At 57.2% G+C, this 25,882-nt stretch overlaps 1 protein-coding gene across 1 annotated transcript; it reads right to left on the bottom strand.

Annotated features, from left to right (window-relative positions):
- Positions 1 to 334: 334 nt before the first annotated feature.
- On the bottom strand, positions 335 to 22,391 carry PELP1 (proline, glutamate and leucine rich protein 1). Its single transcript, XM_035724708.1, is given in 18 exon segments — positions 335 to 1,792; positions 2,006 to 2,086; positions 2,088 to 3,428; positions 3,536 to 3,742; positions 3,873 to 3,928; positions 4,327 to 4,486; positions 4,628 to 4,775; positions 4,893 to 5,009; positions 5,090 to 5,178; positions 5,587 to 5,674; positions 5,811 to 5,940; positions 6,286 to 6,436; positions 6,721 to 6,780; positions 9,581 to 9,652; positions 9,869 to 10,018; positions 13,832 to 13,937; positions 14,323 to 14,387; positions 22,097 to 22,391. Coding segments are annotated over 18 exon segments (3,363 nt in total). The 5' UTR covers positions 22,346 to 22,391; the 3' UTR covers positions 335 to 1,699.
- Positions 22,392 to 25,882: the final 3,491 nt, after the last annotated feature.

Raw genomic sequence — 25,882 nt, 5'->3', positions numbered from 1 at the left:
CCTGTCCCAGAGCGCGCACCTGTCCCCGCGTGCACATCCCTGTCGCCTCACACGCACCCATCCCAGAGTGCACACCTGCCTCGTGCTCACACCCAGCCCCACGCGCACACCCCCAGCCCCAGGCTCACACCTGTCCCTGCACGCACATCCCCGTCCCCGCACGCACACATCCGCCCCCACGGGCCGCTCCAGGCTGCATTCTGGGGGACTATGGCGGACAAACAGGGACGAGGTCTTGCAGCCAACCTCTGGTTCCTGCTGAGTGCTGAAGCACCCGAACGTATTATCTACGCAAAACACAATTTGATCACAAAATTTCTGTCCCAGGCTCTTCCTCGGGGTCAATATCAACTTTATCCACGTACACTTTCCAGAATTCAGGTGCTTCCCATTTTTGAAAAATCACTATTGCAGGATTCCTACACTTCTGTCCCTCAGCGGTCCTTAAGCTGCAAGTGGTCCTCTGCCCCTGAAACACCTCTTGAACTTGAATCAAAATAAAAAGTAAACAAAAGACATTTCAAGAAGCAAGGAAATTTGAGTATCAGTCTATATGCACTATTACTGAATTACTTTTCTCAGGTGTGATGGTGGTATCGTGATTACATAAAAAAAAGTCCTTAATCTCAGGAGATAATATTGAAGAATTCAGAGGAAAAGGGCAGGTCTGCGACTGACTTTTACACGATCCCACGAAGAAAAGAAACATGTACAGGTGTGAATGGGCTGATTATGGGCAGAGATGCACGTGCGCATACAAACGCACATGTCTGTACATGACACAGCCACATGGACATAAACACCAACACGGGAGAACGTTTGCAACCGGTGAGTCTACGTGAAGGTCACACTCCTCTTCCAGCCTTTCTGCAGGGGTGGGGCTTCTCAAGATACCAAGTTGGGGGGAAATTTGTTTAAACCCAAGTAAGTTGCCAAAAATGGGCTCCAATGTCACTGAAGGAGCCCATCAGGATACACGCTCCCCTTTCTGCAGTTCCAAGGCATTCGACTCATGTTCGCGCCGCAGCAGGCGCATGTCCTACCCGCTCCCGCGCACACGAGGGGCCCAAGGCCGAGGGTCAGTGTGTTGACGGGGACCAGACGCTGGCTGCCACGCGGCCACGGCTCCACGCGGAGGAGAGCGCGGGCGAGCTTCTCAAACTCCCGCAGGGGGAGGGTACAGTCACTGGAAGGCCCAGCCCCGGAACTGGGCTCACACTTCACGGACTCAAGGACCGGACTCCTCCGTACCTTTCCTGTTTCTCTACGTCCCATCCCGAGCAGCCTGGGCCGAGGGAGACACACGTGTGTGTGTGTGTGTGTGTGTGTGTGTGTGTGTGTCCGTCCGCGTCCGTCCACCTTCACTCGCAGGGACACGCCGTGCTGACCCCCCACGTTCCCACGGCTGGACCCGGACAAGCAGCGCCGCGTCCTCGCTCGTGGTCGTAACCGCCGGGGAGCCCGGCGCGCGGCACACCGAGCGCGCAAAGGGCGAGCAGCGGGAACGCCCGGCCCCGCCGGCTGCCGGGGAGGAACCCGGGGGGGTGGGGGGGGGCAGCACGGACAGCCGTGCGGAGCGCTCCGGGTGCCTCGGAGAGCCCGGCCGGGGACGCGGTGCTGCAACAGGCGGGAGCGGCAGGTGATACCCCAGAACGTAAGTTTATTGGAAAGCAGGAGGGCGGGCGCGTGCAGGAGCGCACTAGGAATCAGGCTCCGGGGCCGGCGGTGGCTTCTCGTCATCAGGGGGACAGTCGATGAAGTCAGCCAGCATGGCGGCCGTGTCATCCTGCTCCTTCGGGGACAAAGACAGAAAAGTGGAAAATGACACACACACACACACACACACACACACACACACACACACACACACACACACACACACACACACACACACACACACACACACACACACACACACACACACACACGGGCCGGGCTAGGGACGGACACGGCGGCCGGCGCCCCCCCCCCCCCCCGCCCGGAGCTGCGCCCCCCGCCCGCCCACCTTCTCCTGGAGGGCTGCCGTCTCGGCCTCCGCCTCGGCCGCCGCCTCTTCTGCGGCGGGTGTCTCGGGGGGGGGGCGGCGGCACCCCGTCACCCCCACTGTCAGCCCCCTCCTCCAGCAGCGTCGGGGGAGCCGAGGGCTCCTCCTCCACAAGCTCCTGCGACGGCGGCCCGGCTGGGGGGCTCCCGGCGGCCTGCGGCCCCTCCCCCTGCGAGGGCAGCACCTCAGGGGCCAGCGTGGGGGCGGCCCGGGCCCCCGGCCCCTCCCCCCCGTCTTCCTCCTCCTCCTCCTCCTCGTCGTCGTCGTCGTCGTCCTCGTCCTCGTCGTCGTCGTCGTCGGCCGCCGGCTCCTCCACCTCCAGCAGCAGCCCGGGCTCGGCCTCGGGCGCCGCTCGCACCCCCGGGGACGAGGCAGGGGGCGGAGCCGGGGCGGGGCTTGGCGGCGCAGGGCCCCCCGCCTCCGCCGGCCCCCCCGCCGGGCCAAAGTCCGCCTCGTCCAGCTCCTCCAGCTCGTCGTCGTCGTCCTCGTCGTCGTCGTCGTCGTCCTCCAACTCCCCCTCCTCCTCCTCCTCCTCGAACTCCTCCTCGAACTCCTCCTCCTCCTCCTCCTCAAAGTACTCCTCCTCCTCCTCCTCCTCCTCAAAGTCCTCCTCCTCCTCCTCCTCCTCCTCCTCCTCCTCCTCGTCGCTGCTGTTGATGTTAATGACCGTCAGGTCTTCCTCCAGGGAGGGAGGCCCCCCGCCCCCAGGAGTCCCTTCAGGGACCAGCTGGGGGGGCGGCAGCGCCACCGGGCCCGGCGCAGGCGGGGGCGGCGGCGGCGGGAGAGGCCCCGGCGCCGCGGGAAGCTCCTCGGGCTCCTCCTTGGCGGGCACAGGAGGGGAGGCCGTGGGGGGCCCGGCTGGAGCCGCAGGCGGGGGTGTGGCGCCCGAGGCGGGCGCGGGCGGCAGCGGCGGCAGCCCCTCGGGCACGATCACCACGCTGTCGTCTGAGTCGCTTTCCAAGGAGATCTCCACGTCGGACGCCTCCTCCTTATCGTAGTGGACGAAGGCCGGCCTGGGCACTCTGCCCCCAAAAGTCTCATCCGGGGGCAGAGCGGGCGGAGGGCTGCCACCCGGGGCGAGCACGGGATCCTCACTGGAGCCGGCCCGGTGGTTCTCAGGGCCGGGAAGGAGCCGGGGGGGTACGGACACCAGGCCCGGGACAGACAAGCCTAAGTGGTTGGCTGCGGCTGGAGGTCCGGGCCGCGCCGGGGGCGGGGGGCCCGCCGGGGGATGGAAGGGGGGAGCCCTGAACGGAGACGGGGCCTCAGGAGGGGGGACGGGGGCAGGCGTGGGGCAGGTGGGGCCGGTGGGCTGCAGGGGAGGAACCCGGGGGTGGGTCAGGGCAGCACAGACCACCAGCGCTTCCGAGCAGAAGGACGACACCTGGGGAAGAGGCGAAGGGTGGCCATGAGTCTCAGGCGCCGGGGCGGGGGGAGGAGGGGGGGCCCGGCTTCACCCGAGAGGTGGGCGCGGCCCCAGAGAACAGATACCTCGAGGCTGTCCTCGCGCTGGCCGAGGGAGAAGGCCTGCAGGGCGCAGGCGAGCGGCGGCGGGCAGCGGGGGGACGGCGCCAGCAGCAGGGCCAGCAGCAGGCGGTACAGCTCCTGGCGGCAACGGGAGCTGGTGTACGGGGAGCTGCCCAGGGTCTCGCCCCGCTGCAGCCCCATGACCAGGGGCACGACCAGGTCGTGCAGTCTCTGCAAAGAACAGGGGGCACACTTGGAGGCAGCGCGAGGACCCCCGCCCCTCCTGCAGGGCCGGCCCCCCCCTCCCCCGGGGCTGAACGCCCCCACTCTGGGGGCGGCCCCCATGCAGAGCTCCACTGACCCTGTGAGTCTCCTCCTTGATGAGAGGCCCGCACATGAGGACTGTCCGGCTGAGGCCTGCGGGAGGAGGCGGCGTCTCAGGGGCGTGCTGGCGGCAGCAGGGAGCACGCAGCCCACGCGGGGCGTCCGCCGCCACCTCCAGGCTCCTGCAGCCCGGCCGCGTGCGACGAGTGAGGAGACGCGCTGCCCACGTGCGCCCACGGATCCGGGGACGGAAGCACACGAACCCCGAGGGGGAGGCCCCGAGCGCCTCGTGGGGAGAGCGGAAGCCCCACGGTGCAGGCCCCCACGGGAGCCGCAAGGGAACACGGCACGCAGAGCCGCAGGCGGAGCTGAACGGGAGCCTGCAGGGCCAGCGGGAGGGCCCGGAGCCCCATCTGGGGCGGGGCCCCTATCCGTGCCCCCCGCCCCCGGCCGCCCGGGCTGCAGGGTGCGGCCCCTCCCACCTCTCCCACCTCTCAGCGCGGCCGCGCACACGTCACTGTTGGCGTTGCTGTCCCCCTTCCGGTGGCTGGGCGGGGCCATGGCCTCCCCCAGATCCAGCTTCAGCTTCTTGGGAGCGCTGGGCTTCCCGGTCTGCAGCCCCCCGTCCGGGCTCCCCCGCGGGCTGCGCAGCTAGGGGAGGGGGGAGACCTGGGTCACCGGGCCCGGCCGGCACAGAGGCGGACGGCAGCGGGAGACGGCGTCTGGGGAGCAGGCTCGCTCCAGCAGGGGCGCAGATGAGAGTCCCCGGCCAGGGGCAGGCGCCCCACTCACCTTCAGAGCATCCGCCGGCGGGGAGATGTCACTGAGCAGGTGGGAGAGCAGGGCCTCCCCCGAGGCGCCCCCCTGCAGCACTCCTGCCGAGGCCCCACACACCTGCACCCACAGCTCCAGCACTGCGTACACCTTGGTCCGCACGGTGCTGCGGGGGGCGGGGAAGGGGGGCAGAGAGCAGCCCGTGAGGGGGGCGTCGCAGGCGGGGTCCTCCTCAGAGCCCCCACCCACCCTCTCCAGTCTGTGCCCTTCCCTCCACGGTCACCTGTAAGGCCTCTCCTGGCCTGGAGAGAGGGTATCCCTACCCAGGTTCCAGGCATTGAGGACCTGGGGAAGCAGGCGGCTGATCAGGCCCCCGAAGCGCAAGAGGCGGCCTCCACACCTGGGGGTGAAGACAGAACAGTGACCTCCGTTCCCGGCACGTCCTCGTCCCTTCACTACACCCTGTCCCCTCCCGCTCACGCGAGGATGAGTGCGGAGAGCAGGTCCAAGGCGTCCAGGTGGATGGAGGGGAGAAGTAGCAGCCGCAGGGGACCGTCTCCAAGCAAGCTCTGCAGGAAGATACGGCAGGAGTAAGGGGGCAGCGGGGGGAGAAAGGGAAGTATGGAGAGAGCCCCGTGCACACGCAGGAAGGAACCTGCCTCCATGCCCAGCTGGCCCAACCAGACGGACCCCGTCTCTAAAACAGACCCGCGAGAGGATGACGGGGAGCACGGCTGAACCTCTCAACGGTGGTGACCCAGCGGAGCCCCGGGTTCACCCTCCCCGGGGGAAGCATCTGCTGGACGGGTTCCGAAAACCGCGAGTGCGCTCCGACGGGCACGTGTGACGAGGGACGGGGCTGGCCGGACAGCCTCGGGGAGGACACTGCTGTGGGAGCGCCGCCCCCCCCCCACCACGCTGCTCTCTCTCCGCCCGGGGCCCGAGGACGGGCTGCAAACAGCCCCAGCTCCACTCACGATGTTCTTCGCGCTGATGCTGAGCGTTCGGCAGATGACGTCCAGGATTTCCTGCACAGGGACGGACACGGGAGCCCCAAACTCAGAGCTAAAGAGGGGGAGAGCAGAGAGATCCTCAGCGCAGGCTCCTCAACGTGACTCCACCCCCCCACCCCCTTCCCGATGAGGACGACACCCCGAGCTCAGCCCCCACCCCCCGTGCCCTTCGGCACTCGCTCGCACACCTGAGCATGAGCCCCAGGCAGCGGGCCAGTCCGCAGAAGCGCTGTCGGAGCCGGAGGAGGGCGTGCGCGTCCCCATCCTCCGAGGGCGTGAGCAGCACCTCCACCCCGGGGCCCTCATACTGCACAGGGGCTGCACGGAAACACAAGGACGTCGCACTCCCAGGCCCTTGGTCCGCCCCCTTCCTCCTCCCTTGTGGAAGGGGACACAGGCTGCTGGGACATCCGCTGCCCGGCCTCCGGGGCCCCCCGCCCCGCCCCCCCCCCCACGCTGCCCGCCCCTACCGGTCTCTGCGCCCTTGCACAGGGCCCCCAGCAGGCTGTGCAGGGAGGCCAGCACCCTCCCCACCACCCCCTGCACCGCCCGACCCTACCGGTCTCTGCGCCCTCGCACAGGGCCCCCAGCAGGCTGTGCAGGCAGGCCAGCACCCTTCCCACCGCACCGCCCGCCCCTACCTCCCACGCTGCCCACCCCTACCTGTCTCTGCGCCCTCATACAAGGCCCCCAGCAGGCTGTGCAGGGAGGCCAGCAGGCTACGCAGCTCCTGCTGCCAGCTCTCCGTGTGCTTCAGGCCCTGGGAGAAGCCAGCCCCCAGCGACGGCAGCCGGGAGTAACACTCACAGGCCAGCTGCGGGAAGAAGGTCGAGAGCGGTCAGACAGCACTCCGGCCCAGCCCCAGAGCACCCCAACCCCCACACGCCAAGAAAGAGCTCAGAAGGGAACAGAAAGGACAGCGAAGCAGCAAACCACAGACGGGAGCTGGAGGCAGAAGTCACGCCATGTGGATCGTGTGCAGGGAACGGGAGGGAAGAGGGAATGCAGTCCAACCGCGGGAACAGAGAGAAAAGCCGAAAGCCAACAGAAGCTCCAGCTCAGATCCCCAGGCTCACCACCTCCCTCTCTTCCCTTTACCTGCTGGAGCTGAGGGCTCAGGGCATCCACCCGGGACAGGAAAAATGAGGCCAGCTTGCCCTGGGTCAGAGGAAACAGGAAGAGGCTGGTAATTCGGCTCCGAGGGCCAGAGACGCACACCCCCGTCCACTGCCGGGAGCAGAACGCAAGCCCAGGCTTCCTCCCTCCTGCAGACACGGGAGGCACGGTGCCGGACATCAGCCCCCGTCAGCAGCTCACTGCCCCGTTCGGCCCCAAAGACACAGCGGGGGGGGGGGGGGGGGGGGCGGTGTCTGCAAAATGACAGCCCCCCTCTGTGCAGCTGCAACGAGACAAAGGTCCGAGCCAGGAAGCGAGGCCCCAGGCAGGGGTTCGAGGGCAGGGCCAGGTCAGCACAGGTCAGAGCAGCCTGTCCACGGGCGAACACCCGCCCAGCCGGCCACGGGAGAGCCACAGCTACCTGGGGCTAGAGTCAGAGGGGCCTGCGAACGGGGCCGGGAGGAAAGATTTTTACCGTCTCACTACCCTCAAAGTTAACTACAAACGTGGACAGAGAACCCCGGCAGCACCGGCAGCATCTCTGCCTGCCTCCAGGAGAAACCGCGCATTTTCACTCGTTATGATCAGCAGGCATCTTGAAACATCAGTCATGGGCGTCACCGACTTGAAAGGTCTACGATCTCGTCATCTGACATGTTAACAACGAAACCCACGCTGCTCTATCACAGTCGTTTAAAATACACGTTTCTATCAGAATCCGCTTCCCTTGCGATTCCGTGAGCTTTAGGAATTTAAAAGCATCTCCGGGAAGGAGTCCGTGGCCCGAACAAGGGCAAGAAGGCCGAAGCGGACACAGAAAAGCAGTGAGACAGGACCCCGGCTCCAGGGGGAAGTGAGAAGGCGTCAGGAGGCCCCGAGAAGCGAGCCAGGGGCGCAAGAGCGGCCAGCGCCGGCAGACAGGCCCGGCAGGGCTGAGAGGAAGGGCATCCACACAGTCGGATCCGAGGGGAGACCACCGCCAGGAGCACACAGAGGCTGTGGACCCCAGGCTGGGGAGGACGGACCCCGTGGGGACGGGGGTGCCTCGTGCACAAGAGTGAACTTTCGGAGGGGCCGTCGGCTGAGGCATCAAGCACATGGAGCGACTTCTGGGACGGAGGCCAAGCTTCCCAGCCTCCCCCCACCTGCCCCGGGGAGGGAACCGCGTGAGGTTTCCCGCATCACACTTTGGGACTCGGTGACCACCGGGCGAGCGCTGTTCTCGCTGATCCCGGGGCAGAAGGCCTAGAACCGCTCCCCGCGGGACCTGGAGGGCACTCTCCCCACCACGCGGGAGGGTCCGGAACACTGCAAACCAAGAACAGCAACCGCCCCTACGTCTCCTGATTCCCCTGCCTCCCCAAGGACGACGTTTCCTAGAGAGCAGCCGGAGGCCCGACTAGAGCGGCCCTGCGCTCTCAGCCCACTCCTGCTCACGGTGCCCCCCCGCCCCCAGACCGCGGCGCAGAGCGGGCTGAGGCCCACGGAAGGCTGCGTCCGTGAGCACAATAAAGCTCGGCCCGCGGACACGGCCCTGGCGACCCACGAGACGCACCCAAGCAAGGGCTCACGCGGGACAGCCCACCTGAAGAGCGAGCCCCCGCGCGCGCACAGCCCCACGGCATGTGCCACGTGCCCCACCCCACAGAACCACTCGTCACCTGGGCGAGGAGAGCGAGCGCCCCTGCAGGACTGACCGAACAGCCTCGGACCACCGGAGGGGCAGCATCCTGGACCGGGAGACCACCGCTACCCTGGGAGCTCCCAGGGACGAGCCAGAGGACAGGCAGATACTCCAACGGCAGGTATCCGCTTCCTCAGTCCCGGCTGCAAGGTCCTCTGAGTACAAACTGCCCGGGAGCCTTGCAGATTCCTGCCCGACATGCTGGCAGCCGACAAAACCAAAACCCTCGGCAGAGGGCCGTTCTCCAGATGACACTCTATTCTTAGCAAAATAAAGGCACACACACCCTCTAACAACATATGAAGTCCTGTTAGCTCTGGAAAGGGCCCTCAAATTTCTGGCCCAAACTTCAGAAACTTACGGATGGATGAATTCTCCACACTCAAAGGGACGATGAAGAGGCACCAGCGCAGGAAACACTGGGCATCCCAGAGTCCCTGACTATTCGAATCCTGACCGGGCCGTGACAGTCTCTCCCTGCGTCTCACAGGCGGGGGGCCGGGGGGTGCAGGCAGACACAAATACACCCACTCGGAGCTGAACCAACAGAGCCCTGCAGTAACACCTCCCTCTTCTGACCAGAGCAGGCTCGGGCACAAAGACCCAGCCTGCATCATCCGAGCAGTTCATTTACAGAGCATTTTAGAAGGAAGGCAGAGTTTACGGAACTCAGTAAAACTTTTGTTAAAAAAAACAAAACGGGCGCCTGGGTGGCTCAGTTGGTTAAGCGGCTGCCTTTGGCTCAGGTCATGATCCCAGGGTCCTGGGATCGAGCCCCGCATCGGGCTCCCTGCTCAGCAAGGAGCTACTTGTGCGCTCTCTCTCTGTCAAATAAATAAATAAAATCTTAAAAAAAAAAAAAAACCCTTGTACGGGTCATGACGGAGAGAGTTTAGCCGCGAATACGCGTCAATACAGGGAAGAAGTCAGTCAGGAAGGCTTTCTGGAGGAAGTGGCCAGAGCTGTAGGCACCAAGTGAAAGAGGGGGGGAGCAAGACAGGCAGGTTGGTTTATCTGTGAGCATGAAGCGCTAGGAGGTGGCGGAGTCAGGTGGCTGTGCGCTCAGCGGAGGGGGGCTCAGAATCCTCCACCACGGGCCTGAGCTAAGACAGCAAGCGAGGATTACACAGCTGAAGAGGACTGTGGGGGAGCACTTACTCTGAGAGACCCACAGGCCCGAGGAAAGTAGGTCATGCAGGCCTTCATTCCCTCCAGCGCGGAGAGCTCACACTGTGGGCAAAACAGAAAGTCAGGCCAAGGCGCAGAGCCCAAAGCCCCCAGCCCCCAGACGCACGCCACCACCCCTCACGCACCGTCCTCGGCCCTCCCTCTCCTCCCTCCCCTCCCCGCTCCCCCCCTGCTCCCTGCACTCTAACCTGCTGGAGGGTGAGCACTGTGCGGGCCGGGGGGGGGGGGTGGGGGGCGGGGGGCCAGGGGGGATCTCACCTCCGGCCTGAGGCCCAGCAGGGAGGTGAGGAGGCCGGGGAGGTGGTTCATGGAGATGTCCCGGAAGAGCGTGGGCAGCTGGGCCGCGTAGCGGAGCAGGTCCCTCAGGACAGCCACAGCCAGCTCCATTGTGGGGGGCGGGTCCTGGGACTAAAGGAAACGACACCCATGCTCCCGAGCTCACCTTCGCAGTCGCCAAGAAGCAGCGGCACGGGAGGCAGCACAGCACAGGGCTTCTGAGAAGCCCTACAGTTACGTCACCGTTGCCCACAAATCCACTAGGGACACGGGGAACCCCAACGTGGCGTGTTTGTCTACAGAAAGGATGTGTGTCTGCACTTTAGTATCACGGGTATCTGGGGCCTTGAAATGTGTTCAGAGAGGAAAGAAACAAAGCCAGGCCTTACAGATCTGACTAACGGGAAGATGTCGAGTTTCAGGTTCCCCCGACTGCACTTCCCTGCTGGGAATGGAGGAGAGCACTTCTCACCGTGAGAACAGCCTCAGCCACAACAAAACCGCCCCGTGTCGCCAAGTGGGCTTCGGCTGGGCTCACACCTACCCTGGACTCGTGCAGAAAGAAACGGTTTGGATTTAGGACTTCCCTGGAAAAATAACACGTACTACAGGAAACAGAGTCGGCACCTGTCTCCCACGAGACCCGAGGCCACAGGTACAACATGAGTAGGAACACTTAGCGAGAGAGTAAGAACGGGAGGGGGAGGGGCGGACTGGGTGCCGGGCACGGAGGAGGGCACGTGATGGGATCAGCACCGGCTGTTGCGTGCAACCGATGAACTGCTGAACGCTACAACTGGAACTCGCGATGTACCATATGTTGACTAACTGAATTTAAATTAGAAAAATAAAAAATAAATTTAAAAAAATAAGCACGGAGGGCCCTCCAACACTGCCCAGTACCCCCCCTGCATTGCGGTCCAGTTAACCGGCGCCCCCACTCACACCTTCTCCCACCACCGCCACCTTCACAGAAGCCCAGGGACGGGCAGGAGTCCCGGCCAAGCCTGACACGGCCCCTCCATCCTGTCACCCAGCGCCTGCCCCTCAGCGCCCTCCACGGCAAGCGCCCCCTCCGTAAACACCCTTCCCGAGCCCCGCCCCCTGAGACCCAACATCTGCATTGTCTGGCTTCTCCACTTCCCTTCGTTCTCCCGCCCCCAGTGTCCGAGCTCCGCCCATCTCCTAACCCTTGAGCTGCTAAATCTGAAACAGGAGTCCGTCCTCACCTCGCTCCACCTCCGAGCGGCAGAAACAGAGGGGTCCTGCCTCTCCCCTCCATGCACCCACCCCACAGCCCTGCTATCCTGTCTGCAGCGCGTCCTCTCTCAGCTCCTTCTCCCCTACCGGCACATCCGGTCCCCGGAAGAACCCGCGCTGCCACCCCTCCCCTCTGGGCCCGGCCGTCCGGGTGCTCTGAAATCCGGGAGTCCTCCTGGACATGCCTGTCCCACCACCGGGACCTGTCCACTTTGCCTCTAACCCTCTCCTGAACTCAATCAACTTCTCATCATTTCTGCAGCCTCCTCTCCAGCCCAAGTTACCAGGACATTTCCCTTCTACATGGTCTTTCTGCTTCCACTCTGGCTTTCTAGTCCTTTCTCCACACAGCTGCCAAGGTAGTACTTCCAAATGAAAATCTGATCACGTCACCACCACCACCACCACCATCTCCTCCTCACCCCTACTCAAAACGTTCCATGAAGGACGCCTGGGTGGCTCAGTCAGCAAAGCGTCTGCCTCCGGCTCAGGTCGTGATCCCAGGGTCCTGGAATCGAGTCCCGAATCGGGCTCCCTGCTCGGCGGGAAGCCTGCTTCTCCCTCTCCGTCTGCCTGCCCCTCCACCTTCTTGTGCTTTCTCTCTCGCTCGCTAATGAAATAAATAAGATCTTAAAAAAAAAAAAAAAAAAAAAGACCCACCTCTCATGAATTCCCAGTGTTCTAGGAATAAATACCAAGCTCCCTAACATGCCCAGGCCACCACGCGTGGCTTGGTCCCTACCTCTCTCCCCCCTACTCCAGTCACATTTCATCAACCCCACTCAGCCACACCAGCTTGCTTATGATTCTCCACATGGGCCAAACTCCTCTTCTCTCAGGGCTTTTGCACACTTACAAAACGTTCTTAGCCCAATTGGCTCGGAAAAGCCCTCCCTGGACCAGTGGCCCACACTGGTCCAGTCTCGGTCAGATTCTCTGGTACGTGTTCTCGGGGAACCGTGCTCTTTACCCCCACGGCACCTGCTGTGGTGCATCACTTCAGCCCGCTGCGCCTTCTGTTTGTAAGTAGGCTCCACACCCCACCTGGGCTGGAAAATCACCACCTGAGGTTGAGAGTCGCACACGCTACTGACGGAGCCGGCCAGGCGCCCCATTGTACGCTTATTCTAGTGAAGTCTCTTCTGCTAGAAAAGGGATCGGCAAACAGTAGGTATAGTCTGTGGGTGCCTATTTTTGTATGGCCCACAAACTAGAAATGAGTTTTACATTTTTAAAGGCCTAGAAAAGAAAAAAAGAAACAAAATGCAACTGAAACCAATTGTAGTTTGCAAAGCCTAAAACATTTCCTATCTGTATCCTGGAGCAGAACACAGAGAACCCTCAAGCCCGAAACTAATGTAACATTCTGTCATCAGCTGCATTTTAACAAAAAAATCTTCCTAAAGAAAAGTATGGCCAAAGATAGGAAGGAAAACTACCTTCAGATTATTCTATTGAGGGGGAAATAAAAGGAGTCTCATGGTCAGCAGCATGATTTAGAGAATTTCTGAATAGAAAGAATTCTGAGTACGCTGAGACGTTTAGCACCTACTTTGTATAACTATCCGAGAAAGTTTTCAGTTTAAAAATTCAGAGGCTGATTAAAACTGAATGAGATCTGAACACTGTCACATACAACTATGTAAATAAAGGACAATAAATTGCAAGAATATGGTGGATTAAAATGCTCTGATTGCAGGTGAAAATTAAAACAGAAGAACTACAACAGAGTAACTATGGAACAAAAACATCTTTCACTCCAATACGTGGATTTATGGATTTCTATGATGGGCTACCACATAAGTACTACTTATTTTTTTTCAAAGATTTTATTTATTTGACAGAGAGAGACACAGCGAGAGAGGGAACACAAGCAGGGGGAGTAGAAGAGGGAGAAGCAGGCTTCCTTGCAGAGCAGGGAGCCCGATGCGGGGCCCGATCCCCGAACCCGGGATCATGACCTGAGCCGAAGGCAGACGCTTAACTGAGCCACCCAGGCGTCCCATAAGTACGATTTATTGATCCGCTCCAAATACATCCTCTAAAATGTGAACACCAGCTAACTGGAATGAACCATTAGGAGATGGTTTACGTGGTGTATTTTCTGAATAAAATCGTTTTTTAATTTACCATCTGCAAACATTTACTTCACGGGAAGTTCTCCAACCCCCCGCGCTGGACTCCGAGCCCATGCCAGTGGGGTCTGGGGTCACCTGACCACTGCCCCCCAGAGCTTAGCACTCAGCCCCGTGCTCAGAATGTGCTTGCTGAAGAGCTATGTGGGGAGATCATCAAAGCATGTAAGAGCAGAAAAAACTGAAAATGTTAAGAGAAAGAAGGGAGCAGGAAAAATATAAATAAGTAAACAAAAATAAAATACCTGGAAAAAGGAACTTTCGAGATGTCACATGTTAGAAAAGCTAGCGAGGAAGTGAAATCGGTCAGTGGTTGCAGTGTGTGAAAGGTCAAATGAATTAAAATTACTCCCTGGATAAAAATATCAAAAAGTTTACAGCCGTGTTTGTATCTGAAGCTCATGCTCTGCTCCCTGCCGTCAGGACGCTGCCTTGGTCCTCAGGACTCAGTGTGTGGGCCGGGGACATGTGCAGGCCGGGGATGTCCGGGCCGGGGACATCTGGCCGGGGCCTGAGGCATGGCGGCGGGGGTGGGGGTGAGAACCTTTACCTGCAGGACCTGCTGAATGCTCCGGAGCCAGGACACGCAGTGCTGCTGGAACATCTCCGTGGGGCTCTCCCCCACCAGCAGGGACAGCAGACACAGGCCCTCAAACCTGACAAGGAAGTAGCCAGTGACAATCCGCAGCGGCTGCCACACTCCTGAGAACGCTGGTCACCGCGCTGGGACACTCACGAGACCAGAGCAGACGCCACCTCCAGACCCTCAGTGCTTTCTAACTCCCGAAATGCCTGGAGGGCTCGGGGTGAGGTGTGGGCAGCAAGGAAGCAAGGACCAGAGCTGATCCCAGGTGGGACAAGCCAGGGGCCGGAACAGGCAGGGCTCACCCCAGGGGGGCCCAGGGAAAGAAGGAAACGCTCCACCCTCTCAATGGAGAAGTCTCTGAGTCCACAGGGTGGTGACAATGGAGGGACAGACAGATGGACAGCCCGCTTCTTAAGGAAACACCCCCTGGAGAAAAAAGAGGCTTAAAGACTCACCGGGTTTTGATGGAACCGAGCCGTGCGTTACTGAGACCCACCAATGCCGCAACAGCTGACAGGTTCTGGGGGAGCAAACGGGGAAGCGAGTCAGGATTAGGAAGCTGCTGACGACGGGGGAGCGCTTCTCTGGGCCCTTCCGTGCCCTCACCTACGAAGCCTCTCCTGACGTCAGACCTCCTCTGAGGCCCGAGGCCCCATTTTCAGCAGCTGACACACAGAAGCCTGTGCAAGGCTTTCCTCCAGGCCCGTCCGGCCTGACCCCTTCTCCCACCTCCCCCCCAGCAGGTTAGTGCCCCGCAGAGGACAGCCCAACTCACCCCAGCGACGCGCCTCCCTCAGCTCAGTGTCCCTGGACAGCAGCCAGCGCAGAGCAGATCCCACACACACTTGCTGGATGGACCTCATCTGTTACCCTCTTCCTTCACCCCCCAAACCTCCCTCGTCCCGTTCCCAGCTCCCTGAAAGCCGTGAGCCAACGCCAACACAGACCCAGTCAGCCAGAGCCTCCTTCCCTCACATTCCGGGGGCCCTGAGACAGGTTTCCTCCTCAGCCCTCCCCCCGAAAGGCCACGCTCCTCTCGTGGCCCCTGGACCTCCCTAACCGTGCTCATCCCTCATGCTCCCGACAAACACGTTATGCATGGGGTCAGATGAAGGAATCCAGAGCTGGACAAAATAAACAAGGTCACTCATGTCATGATGGGTAATGTTTATTCACTTATTCAGTCAGTGTTTATTCAACGTCGACTTCATGGGGGACACTGTTGTAGGTGCTGGGGAGCTTGTATTCTAGGTAGAGGAGGCAGAAAATAAACAAACGACCAAACACGAAACACTGTGTTGGATGCACTAAGTGCTGTGGGGCAGAATAAAGCAGACTCGGGAAGGAGCGGAAGGAGCGAGTGCCTGGCATAGGGGAGGGAAATCGTGTTTCACGTGGAGCAGGCACAGAAACCCTCTCTAAAGACGCCATTTGAGCAAAGTGAAAGCAAGACGCACTCCTGTCCACACACCCTGCTGATGGGATTGTAAGATGGTGTAGCCACTTTGGAACATTCTGGCAGCTACTCCGAAGGTCATACAGCACATGACCCAGCACTTCCACGCCCGGGGACATGCCCAAGAGAACGGAGAACCGAGTTCTCACGAGAACTCGCACAAGAAGCTCACAGCATCATCGCCAACAGCCAAAAAGGAGAAACAATCCAAGGGCCCACCAAGTGGCGAATTAACGACAGAATGTGGCGTATCCACAACAGAAGAGTATGTGGCCACTAAAAAAAACAAAAAAAAAAATAAGTTCTGAGACACAGATAAACATTAAAAACATGACGCTACGTGAAAGACACCAGACCCAAAAGCCACATGTTGTAGAATTTATTTATATGAAACGGTCGAGGTAGCCACATCCAGAGACAAAAAGTAGAGAGTGGCTGCAGGGAAACGGGCAGTGACCCCCACGGGGCACAGGGCTTCCTTCTGGACGGATGACATGTTCTAAACCCGATCAGGGTGGGCGCGTGCCCGGCCGGCACAGGCGGGGAGCACTCGACCCTTGATCTCGGGGCTGTGAGTTCAAGCCCCACGTGGGGTCTAGAGATTACTTAAAAAATAAAATCTGTAAAAGTAATTAATAATAAAAATGAATAAATGAAATTGATCACGGTGATGGTTGCACTACTCCGCAAGTAAGCTACAGAAGAGCAAGGAGGCGAACTGTGGCAAGGGAAGAGCGAGCAAGAGGCAGATGTCATCAGAGTGGAAAGTCCCGGGGGCAGGGCAGAGGTCTCAGGGTCGTGCAGGCAATGGGGGATCTGTACTCTGAATAAGATAAAGGCCACGGGGGGGGGGGGGGGGCACAATGATATTATCTAACCTAAATGTATTTTTTTAATATTTTTTATTTTTTTTATTTTTTATTTTTTAGTAAGATTTTATTTATTTGACAGAGAGAGACACGGCAAGAGAGGGAACACAAGCAGGGGGAGAGGCAGAGGGAGAAGCAGGCTCCCCGCCAAGCAGGGAACCCGATGCGGGGCTCGATCCCAGGACCCTGGGCTCATGACCTGAGCCGAAGGCAGACGCTTAACCATCTCAGCCACCCAGGCGCCCCCTAAATGTATTTTTTAAAGATAATCCACAACACTTGAGTCGCTTGCTGGGAGGCAGATGCAGACGGGAGGCGGCTGTGGTGAAGGTCCAGGGGAAAAGTGACACCTCTTAACCAGCGCAGTGATGCTGGGGACACGGAGTGTCAAACTCTGGATCTCTTCTGAAGGTAGAACCAACAGGATGGGGTAACAAACCGGACACGGGGGAATCCAGAGAAGAGGCAAAAAGGATTTCAAGATTTTTAGCTTGAGCAACCGGGCAGATGGAGCGGTGGGTTCCTAAAAGGGGGACTCTGCAGGAGGCACAGGCTGTGGGGGAGAATCGGAAGTCCGGGCTCAGATACCAGGAATCTGGGACACCCACCTGACATCAGCTTGGATGTGCCAAACAGGCGCATGGCGGGCAGGGCTGGATGAGGAGCGATCTTGGCTGGAGCATGAATATGGAACTTTGTCGGCCGCGGACAGGGTCAGCTCACCCAGGGAGAGCGTGAAAGAGAGGAAAGCAGTAGGAGCACGGGGTTCTTGGACAAACACTCAGAGGCCGGAGGGAAGGACGGACGAGAACGGTGACCGGAGAATCAGGACAGTGGCGTCCCAGAAGCTGAGAGAATTTCAAGAAAGAAGGAGGGGCCAACTGTAGGAAATGCTGCAGACCCTGGTGGTCACGGGCGGTGTTCGAGAACTGCCACGTGACCGGGTAAAGGGGTGATTCAGCAAAAGGTTAGGCTGGGAGCCTCAACGGCAGGAGTTCTAGGGGACGGCCACTGGGGGAATGATTCGTTCGATCTTTTACGGATAAAACACGAGAGTGGAAGGTTGACAAGACACAAGACATTGCTATACTCTCCCCACAGGACACTTCTTACAGAAAGAAAAACCACGACTTCACAGTGAAGAAACCTGGCAAATGCCACCTTAGCCCAGTGATCGAAGACGACACCACCAGTAACTGGACAGAGAACACCGTGTGTGCCACACACACCCCCCCTTCCACGCTATGATGCACCAAAAACAACACCCGGCTGCAGTTTCCTGCCAAAAATACAACCTGCGTCAACCCCCAGGAAACTGCCCTGAGCCCACACTCAGGGACAGCCTAAAAAATAATTTCCTCTAACTCTTCAGAAATGTCATGCTCTGGGGCGCCTGGGTGGCTCAGCTGGTTGGACTGCCTTCGGCTCAGGTCATGATCCCGGGGTCCTGGGATCGAGCCCCGCGTCGGGCTCCTGCTCAGCGGGGAGTCTGCTTCTCCCTCTCCCACTCCCTCTGTTCTTTCTCTCTCTCAAATAAATAAATAAACAAAATGTTGACATTTGGAGCACCCCGGGTGGCTCAGGTGGTTAAGTGACTGACTCTGGGTTTCAGCTCAGGTCATGATCTCAGGGCCATGATGTCATCAGGCTCTGCACTCCCTCTGCACTTCCCTCACCCTCTAAAATACATAAATAAATCTTTAAAAAATAAATAAAATAAGATGTTGACATTTGGGGCATCTGGGTGAAGGGTATACGGGAATTCTTTCAATTATTCTTTCAAATTTTCCACAAACTCTGTCATTTCAAAGCAATGTTATTAAAAGAAAAAAAAAGAAGAAGAATGGGGGAATCAGAGACAGCAAGTACAAATAGTTCTTTTGAGGAGTCTTGCCATGAAGAGAAACGGGGCAGGAGACAGCGGGGTTGGGGCTGTGGGGAGAGGGGTGTTTAAAGCAGCTCTGAGCGGTACGCTGAGGAAATCAGAGGGAAGATCTGATGAAGTGGGGGGACAGGGGCTAGATCTCACGCACAAACAGAGGGCTGGCCCGAGACAGGGGCATGGAGCAGCTCACCCCTCGCCGTGGGAGGGAAGGCAGAGCATATGGGCACAGACGCAGTGAGGCCGGCAGATAACCCATGGGCCTGCCCATCCGACTGCCTCTACCTTCTCCGTGAAACGGGAAGCAAGTCATCAACTAAGAGGGAGGGTGCAGAGGAGGAGTGAGAAGTTGTCTAGGAAAGCGGAAATGTGGCAGGATTGCCGGGCAACACCAGGGTCCGCTGGAGGTGAGGATGGCCGCGCATGCTAAGTGAGACCAGTCCGCAAGCACACCGGTTCTTCTGCAGCCACAGTAAATTCACCACAGCCGTGGTACTGCCGGGCAAGTACAACCAAGGGAGAGGGACAGACCAGGGATTATAATGGAATTTAAACTGGGTAAGAAGGGGAGGGAGAACGTGACAGATAATAAACAGGTTAATTTTCAAATGCTGATAAATGCTAGCAAGAAAACAGAACAGGACAGTGTGGCAGAAAATGCCCAGAACGGGACAGACTGGGATGGTCAGGAAAGACTCCTGTGAACAGGAGCACAGAGGCGGAGACTTAAGTTTGAGTTCACCCTCCCATGGGTTTCCCAAGTCTCCCAGCAAAGAGCCAAGGAGCTGGTGAGCAATGGCCTCAGCATACTCTAGAAACGAGGTTAGCCTGGGCAGCTGGAGTACGGTCCAGAAGTTGTACGAGATGAGGTCAGGAGGTTAGCAGAGGACACACGAGGCAGGGCCTCATGCAATGATAAATTACTGTGTGGTTCTGAGCAAGAGAATGTTGTCATCTTATTGATATGAATAAATGTTTTTTAAAGTAGGCTCCGTGCCCAACATGGGGCTTTGAACTAACAACCCGGAGATCAAGAGTTGTGTGCTCTATGGACTGAGCCAGTCAGCGCCCCTTTTACTGATATTTTTAAACAGATCACTGGCTACTGACTAGGGAATGGAACAGGACAAAGCCCTGGGGATAAAGGCAGAATAAGACATTCCATCCTTCTAAGAACATGTAGTATAGAGGAAATGAGATGTGAGATTTACTTTAAAACGCTGAGGGAGGGGGGCAGAGTTGGGAGGATGGGCATGAAACCATGTTGCTAAGACGTTCATTGTTAAATCTGGGTGACGGGGAAAGCATAGGGTGGGATGGTTTAAAATACTAATTTTTTAAAAAGATTTTATTTATTTATTTGACAGACAGAGAGAGAGCACAAGCAGGGGGAGCGGCAGGCAGAGGGAGAAGCAGACTTCCTGTGGAGCAGGGAGCCCGATGGGGGACTCGATCCCAGGACCCCGGGATCATGACCTGGGCCGAAGGCAGACACTTCACTGACTGAGTCACCCAGGCGTCCCTCAAAATACTATTTTCTCTACATTTGTGTAATCTGAATTAAGTTCCATCTTTTTTAATTACACATAAAAATAAAGCAAATCAAAGCCTAGCTGTTTGGTGTGAAGGAAGAAGGTTGTATATACACATGAAACGAATAAACACATCATTTCAATACATTGTAGGAAAGACAACTAAGGTTTCCCAAAGGCAGTGAAAAGCACAGAACTGAAAAGATTTTTCTGGGGAGCAGGGAAGCAGCACAGGGAGGGACCCCAGGCAGACAACAGTTAAGTGCAAATGCCCGAAGCCAGGAAAGCCCAGCTAGTGAAGGATTTTAAAACGTGGCAAACGGGATCAGAATTTTACTTGAGGAAGCTCACTCCAGCTGCCGTGCGAGAAATGGATGAAATGCCACAAGACTGATGCAAGGAGACAAGTCAAGAGACTTGCTATAAGCCACACCAGAAACTGTGAACGGATCCCGTCTCACTGTGCAACTACTGAGTTCACAGTACCTATAGGAAAGCAAGCTGTGATTCAGCCTAAACAGATGGCCCAATCAATGGATCTCTGCCTTTCCAATAAGCTCTGAGCCTATTGAGTTACTTTATTTCTCATCTCAATTAGACTAGAAATTCTCCAAGGGAAAAGACTATGCCTATGTGTCTACCCAGAAACAAGAAGCAATAGTTAACGCTTAACAGGTACTCAGTAGTGTTTGAATGAAAATGTATGGGGAAGCAAAGCGAACCCTCCAGGCGGCAGCACCGCAAACCCTGTGAACCGAGGATCCAATCCGAGAGACATTAGCAAGAAAAAAGGCAGGATATGCCCAAAATTGTGGCACAGGCAATATTAAAGGGGAGTCTAGGTTCCCACAACACCTTCAGCTTTGCTCAATATTCTACTAGGCTTTAGACACTTGCCGGAAACAAGCAAGATGTTGAATTCATGAGCTTGCCTTGAGGGGGGCGGGGAAAGCTTGGGACAAGAAGCCACACGCGTACAAGCAGAAGAGACAGTATTTCAGAAATACTTAAACCCACATGAATTAGAAGACGGAGATTGAGAAAATGTGTACTCAGTTCCCACTTCCCAAAGTGGGCCGAGACAGCAGAGGTATGGACCTGGCACCCTCAACAGTGAGGAGTAATGTCAGTAGCAGCGATAAGACTGTCCCTGACGAGTCTGGGGCTAAGCTCAGAGAACCACCCAAGGCTGTGACAACCCTCTCTCTGGAAGGAAGCATAGCGCTGGGAAGGTCCCCGTAACAAAGACTTGACAAAGAAGACCTCATGTATATGGATCTTGAGGGGTGGGTAAAATTGGGGGGGGGCCTAGGAGAGGACGGAGGGCAGGGGCATTTAAAGGAGCACCTACCCTCAGACATCATGTCGGACACACTATGCCTTCTTACAATCAGTGCTCTCACCTGGGCGAGAGGACACGGTTCAAGCTGGGACCAGGGCAATGGGAAGGATATGGAAAGGAGTGGACAGCTCTAAAAGCTACTTAGATAATAAAACGAGGGGCGCCTGGGGGGCTCAGTCGTTAGGCATCTGCCTTCGGCTCAGGTCGTGATCCCAGGGTCCTGGGATCGAGCCGCGCATCGGGCTCCCTGCTCGGCGGGAAGCCTGCTTCTCCCTCTCCCACTCCCCCTGCTTGTGTTCCCGCTCTCGCTGTGTCTCTCTCTGTCAAATAAATCAGTAAGATCTTAAGGAAAAAAAAAAAGATAATAAAATCAACAGGACTGCATATGAGAGAGATATGGAAGTAAGAACGTGTTTAGGATGACATCTGCGTTTCTGGTTTGCGGAACTGAAGGGATGTTAGTTTATAATCCTAAGGACCCCTTCCAAGCCAGTCTACAAAGCTCTGCCTGATCTCTGCGTTGCCCCCCCCCCCGTGCCCACTCTCTTCCCCACCACCTCTGAGCCCCACACACGATGCCCTTCTTTTCACTTCCTTCCTCCCACAGGACTTTCCCATTCTCTTTCCCTAGCCAACCCTCTACCCATCCGGGGAGGTGGGGGTCTCAGCCTAAACTCCAGTGCCCCAGGAAATCTCTGCAATCCTCCAGGTCAGGTTTGAGGTCTGCTACACGATTCTCAGTGTTTCAAGACACTGTGTTCACCGCCATTGCATCTGAGCGGAGCGCCCGGGACTCAGCCTCAGTAAGAGCGCGGTCAGCTGTCTCCATCCATTCCCTCAGTCCAAAGCGTCCCAAAACCAGACACGCGAGGGGGAGGGGGAGACGGTGCATCCATTGGGTGGCGGGGCCTGGAGTCGGACGCACGCTCCCGAGCGACCACCAACAGCCCAACGGTGGAGCAGTGAGGCCCTTCCTGTCTCCCCGGAGTTTCCGCCGCCGGCGTGAACGTTGCCCAGACTAACACGGGCTCCGGCAGAGGCGCTCCCAGCCCTCCCCGCCCGCCACATCGGCGGGGCCCCGCGCCCCCCGCGCCCCCGCAGCGGCGCCAGCTCCCCAGCAGGGCCGCGGGCGCGCGGGCCGCACTCACCTGGGCCCCGCCCACCGTCCCATGCAGCCGCAGGAGGCACATGAGCCCGGGCAAGTGCGGGGCCGAGCGCACCGGGGGATGCACAGGCGCCACGGCGCTCCCCGCGCGCGGCTGCAGCAACCCGGACACGCTCTCTAGCAGCAGCAGGCGGAGACGCGGGCCCGAGCCCACCGCCGACAGACCCGCGGTCCCGCCGGGCACCCCGGCCGCGGAGCCCGCCGAGGGCCCGCTCAGAACGGCTGCCGCCATCTTCGCCCGGGCTCCGGTGGTGGCGTGGCGCGATGACGCAAACGCACCGCGACGGGCGCCTGGTGGGGAGGGGGCGTGAGGAGGGGGCCGCGGCCCTGCGCACTGCGCGGCCGGGGGTGGGGCTCTGCGCGGCGCGCGAGGGAGCATGCGCGGGCGGGGCGGGCGGGCCACGTGGGCCGGACAAAAGGCGCGGGCGGCCCCGGGGGCTCGGGACGCATGGCGGTCGGTGCGGCCGCTGTCGGAGGACGTGTGTGCAGTGACGGCTACGGACAGGCCGCCGTCCGCGCGCCCTGCGGAAACAAGTTCCAAGAGCACGCGGCCTCTCCCCGAACCCCCCGCCCAGGGCAGTGCCCGCTTTCTGACACCGCTCCGTGCACGGACACGCAAACACGAAGTCCGTCTTGCAGGAGCAGCGGCTGCCCTCGGCCTGTCCCACGATGTGTCCCTCGTGGCCGCTTTACGCTGCTTTTCCAAGCTGCAGGCTACAGTGAAATGAGGGCGCCATGATTTAATTCTCTTGCTGCATACTTGCAGCCGCTCCGCTTTCTCCCTCATACACTGAACCCTCGAATACTTCTCTCTTTGCGTGCTTTTCGTGCACGAGGATAATCTAATACTTTGAAAGAAAGTCAAGGCTAAGGGTCACCTTTATTCCTCTCTTCCTGCCCCTCTGTCTAATCCGTCTTCAAGTCCAATTCATTAACCCCGTTCGGCTGGTTTCTTTCTCTTGTTTCTCCATCTCCGGGGACCCTCTGGTCCCCCCCACCATTCTCATGTGGCCTCTTACAAAGGCCTCTTCATGGCTTCCCTCTTGGCCCTGCGTGGTCCCTTCTCCGCAAAGCAACCAGAAGTGGTCTTTTTCAAGTGTTAAGTCAGATCTTGGCACCCTCTGCTTAAAGCCCTTCAGTGGCTTCCAAATAGGTGAATGGCTCCTAGAATCCATGTGATCTGACGCATACCCACCTCTCCGACCACCACACATACCACGGGTACCCTCAGTCTCCCTGTCTTTTCCTATCCTTGAGCCAAACTGCCCTTTCTACCCTCCAGCAAGCCCACTCCCACCACATGCTGCTGCTTCTGCGTGGAGAAATTTTTCTTTCAATCTCTGATACCGTCTTGCCATCCTCAAAAAGGGCTTCTTTTTTAAGTAGCCCCCACTCCAAACCCCTTCATCCTTTACCACATCACCCCGCTAATTTTTTTTAAATAACTCATAACATTATCTCAAATGTATTTCTTTCTTTCTTTTTTTTTTAAAGATTTTATTCATTTGAGGGGCGCCTAGGTGGCTCAGTCGTGAAGCGTCTGCCTTCGGCTCAGGTCATGGTCCTGGGGTCCTGGGATCGAGCCCCGCGTCCGGCTCTCTGCTCCACGGGAAGCCTGCTTCTCCCTCTTTCTCTCCCTCTGCCCCTCCCCCTGCTCATGCTCCCTCTCTCTGTATCTCTGTGTCTCAGATGAATGAATAAAATCTTTAAAAAATAAAAATAGAAATAAAATACATGAGAGGGGTCTTCTCTACCTCACTATGTTAGTCTTATCACCTAGAATAGTGCCTGGCACATAAAAAGGGCTCAACAAATAATTGTTGAGTGAATAAGTGAGAGTTGGATGAAAGAAAAAGCCTACTTTTAATTTTGACAGGAACTGGCAAAATGCCTTCTAGAAAGGTTGCCTTGACTTAACACCCCTGCCCATCATATGAAATAGTGCTTTAGGCAAAATCCCAATACTAGGTTTATTAGTGGGTCGGAACTCTTCGTAGATGTGGGAGTTATTCTTCATTGTTATGTGTTGCAGGGTTGCAAGAGGCTTCTTCCAATTTGTCATTTCATTTATTTTAATCTCTTAGTCTTCTTGAGGTAAGGTGTTTTGATAAAGGCCACGGACTCTGAACTAGACTGCTGGGTTTGGACACCAGCTTTGCCTCTTGCTAGTTGTATGAGCCTGCAAGTTACTTAACTGTGCCTTCACTTCCTCATTTGTAAAGTGGGGATAATTATAAAACCTTAATGCATAGAGCTGTATTAAATGAATTTACATTTGTAAAGTGCTTGGAACAATGTCTGGCACGTGGTAAATACTATAAAGTGTTAGGTGGTATTATTTATAGCCCTGGGGTTTGATATCTTATGAGGCTTTTCCTAACCTCCAAGGTTATAAAAATATTTTCCTGTTTTTCTCCTATACTTTTATAGTTTTAATTCCATGCATTTAGATCTTTAACCCATCCGGAATTTATTTTAAGGTGTGAGATGAAGAGCTATCGCTTTTTTTCTCCCAAATGAATAGCCAACTGTCTCAACCCAGTTTAGTGACTGTGCCATTCTTTCTCCAGTGACTTGAAATGCTACCATGTGAGTCTGTATCTGGATCCCATATTCTCTTTCATTGCTCTGTTTCGTATTATTGCACCAATAACGCAATTTTAATTATTATAAGTTAATAAATTATCAGGTAAGACACATGCCTGCTTTACTCTTATTTTTCAGAATTTTTTTTAAAGATTTTATTTATTTATTTGAGAGAGAGAGAATGAGAGACAGAGAGCATGAGAGGGAAGAGGGTCAGAGGGAGAAGCAGAGTCTCCGCCGAGCGGGGAGCCCGATGTGGGACTCGATTCCGGGACTCCAGGATCATGACCTGAGCCGAAAGCAGTCGCTTAACCAACTGAGCCACCCCGGCGCCCTCTTATTTTTCAGAATTATCCTGGCTAAACTTGTGAGTTGGTTCTTCCGATTGTTCGGAATCAAGTTCCCCCCAAAAAAGTCCCACTGTCATCCATTTACTTCTAAAGACTAGTCAAGTGCAGTAGTGAGGAGGGGGTAAGGGAAGAGTGGAACAAGGAGTTCGATCTGTAACTGGGAACCATCATTTGAGATAACTCACTACCTTTCGATCAGCCTCCCATTGCTATTTTGATATGGTGTTAAATTTATACACCATTTGCAGAGAAATGACGGCTTTATAATGATGGGTTTTCCCACCCGTAAATGGTGCATCTCTTTCATTCTTTCTAGCCTTCTTTAGCATCCTTCTAAATTTTTCTTTATATCAGTACTTTTTAATAGAGTAGATTTCATGCCATACAGACCACTACCTTTCAGTCCCAAAATCATTTTTAAAAGATTTTATTTATTTATTTGACAGAAAGCAAGAGAACACAAGAAGGGGGAGCAGCAGAAGGAGAGGGAGAAGCTGAGCAGGGAGCCCGATGTGGGGCTCGATCCCAGGACCCTGGGACCACGACCTGAGCCAAAGGCAGATGCTCAACCGATTGAGCCACCCAGGCGTCCCAAAATCACTTTAGATGTGTAGCAATATGGATCTCATTACCTTCTGGTCATGACTCTTCGACTAAAGTGATTCATGAGTCTAGGGCGCCTGGGTGGCTCAGTTGGTTAAGCAACTGCCTTCGGCTCAGGTCATGATCCCAGGGTCCTGGGGTCGAGCCCCGCGTCGGGCTCCCTGCTCCGCGGGAAGCCTGCTTCTCCCTCTCCCACTCCCCCTGCTTGTGTTCCCTCTCTCGCTGTGTCT

The sequence above is a fragment of the Zalophus californianus genome, chromosome 16, assembly GCF_009762305.2.
Source record: "Zalophus californianus isolate mZalCal1 chromosome 16, mZalCal1.pri.v2, whole genome shotgun sequence".
Classification (NCBI taxonomy): Eukaryota; Metazoa; Chordata; class Mammalia; order Carnivora; family Otariidae; genus Zalophus; species Zalophus californianus.
Note: the sequence above shows the minus strand (reverse complement) of the source record. Positions and strands in the feature narration are given on the sequence as shown.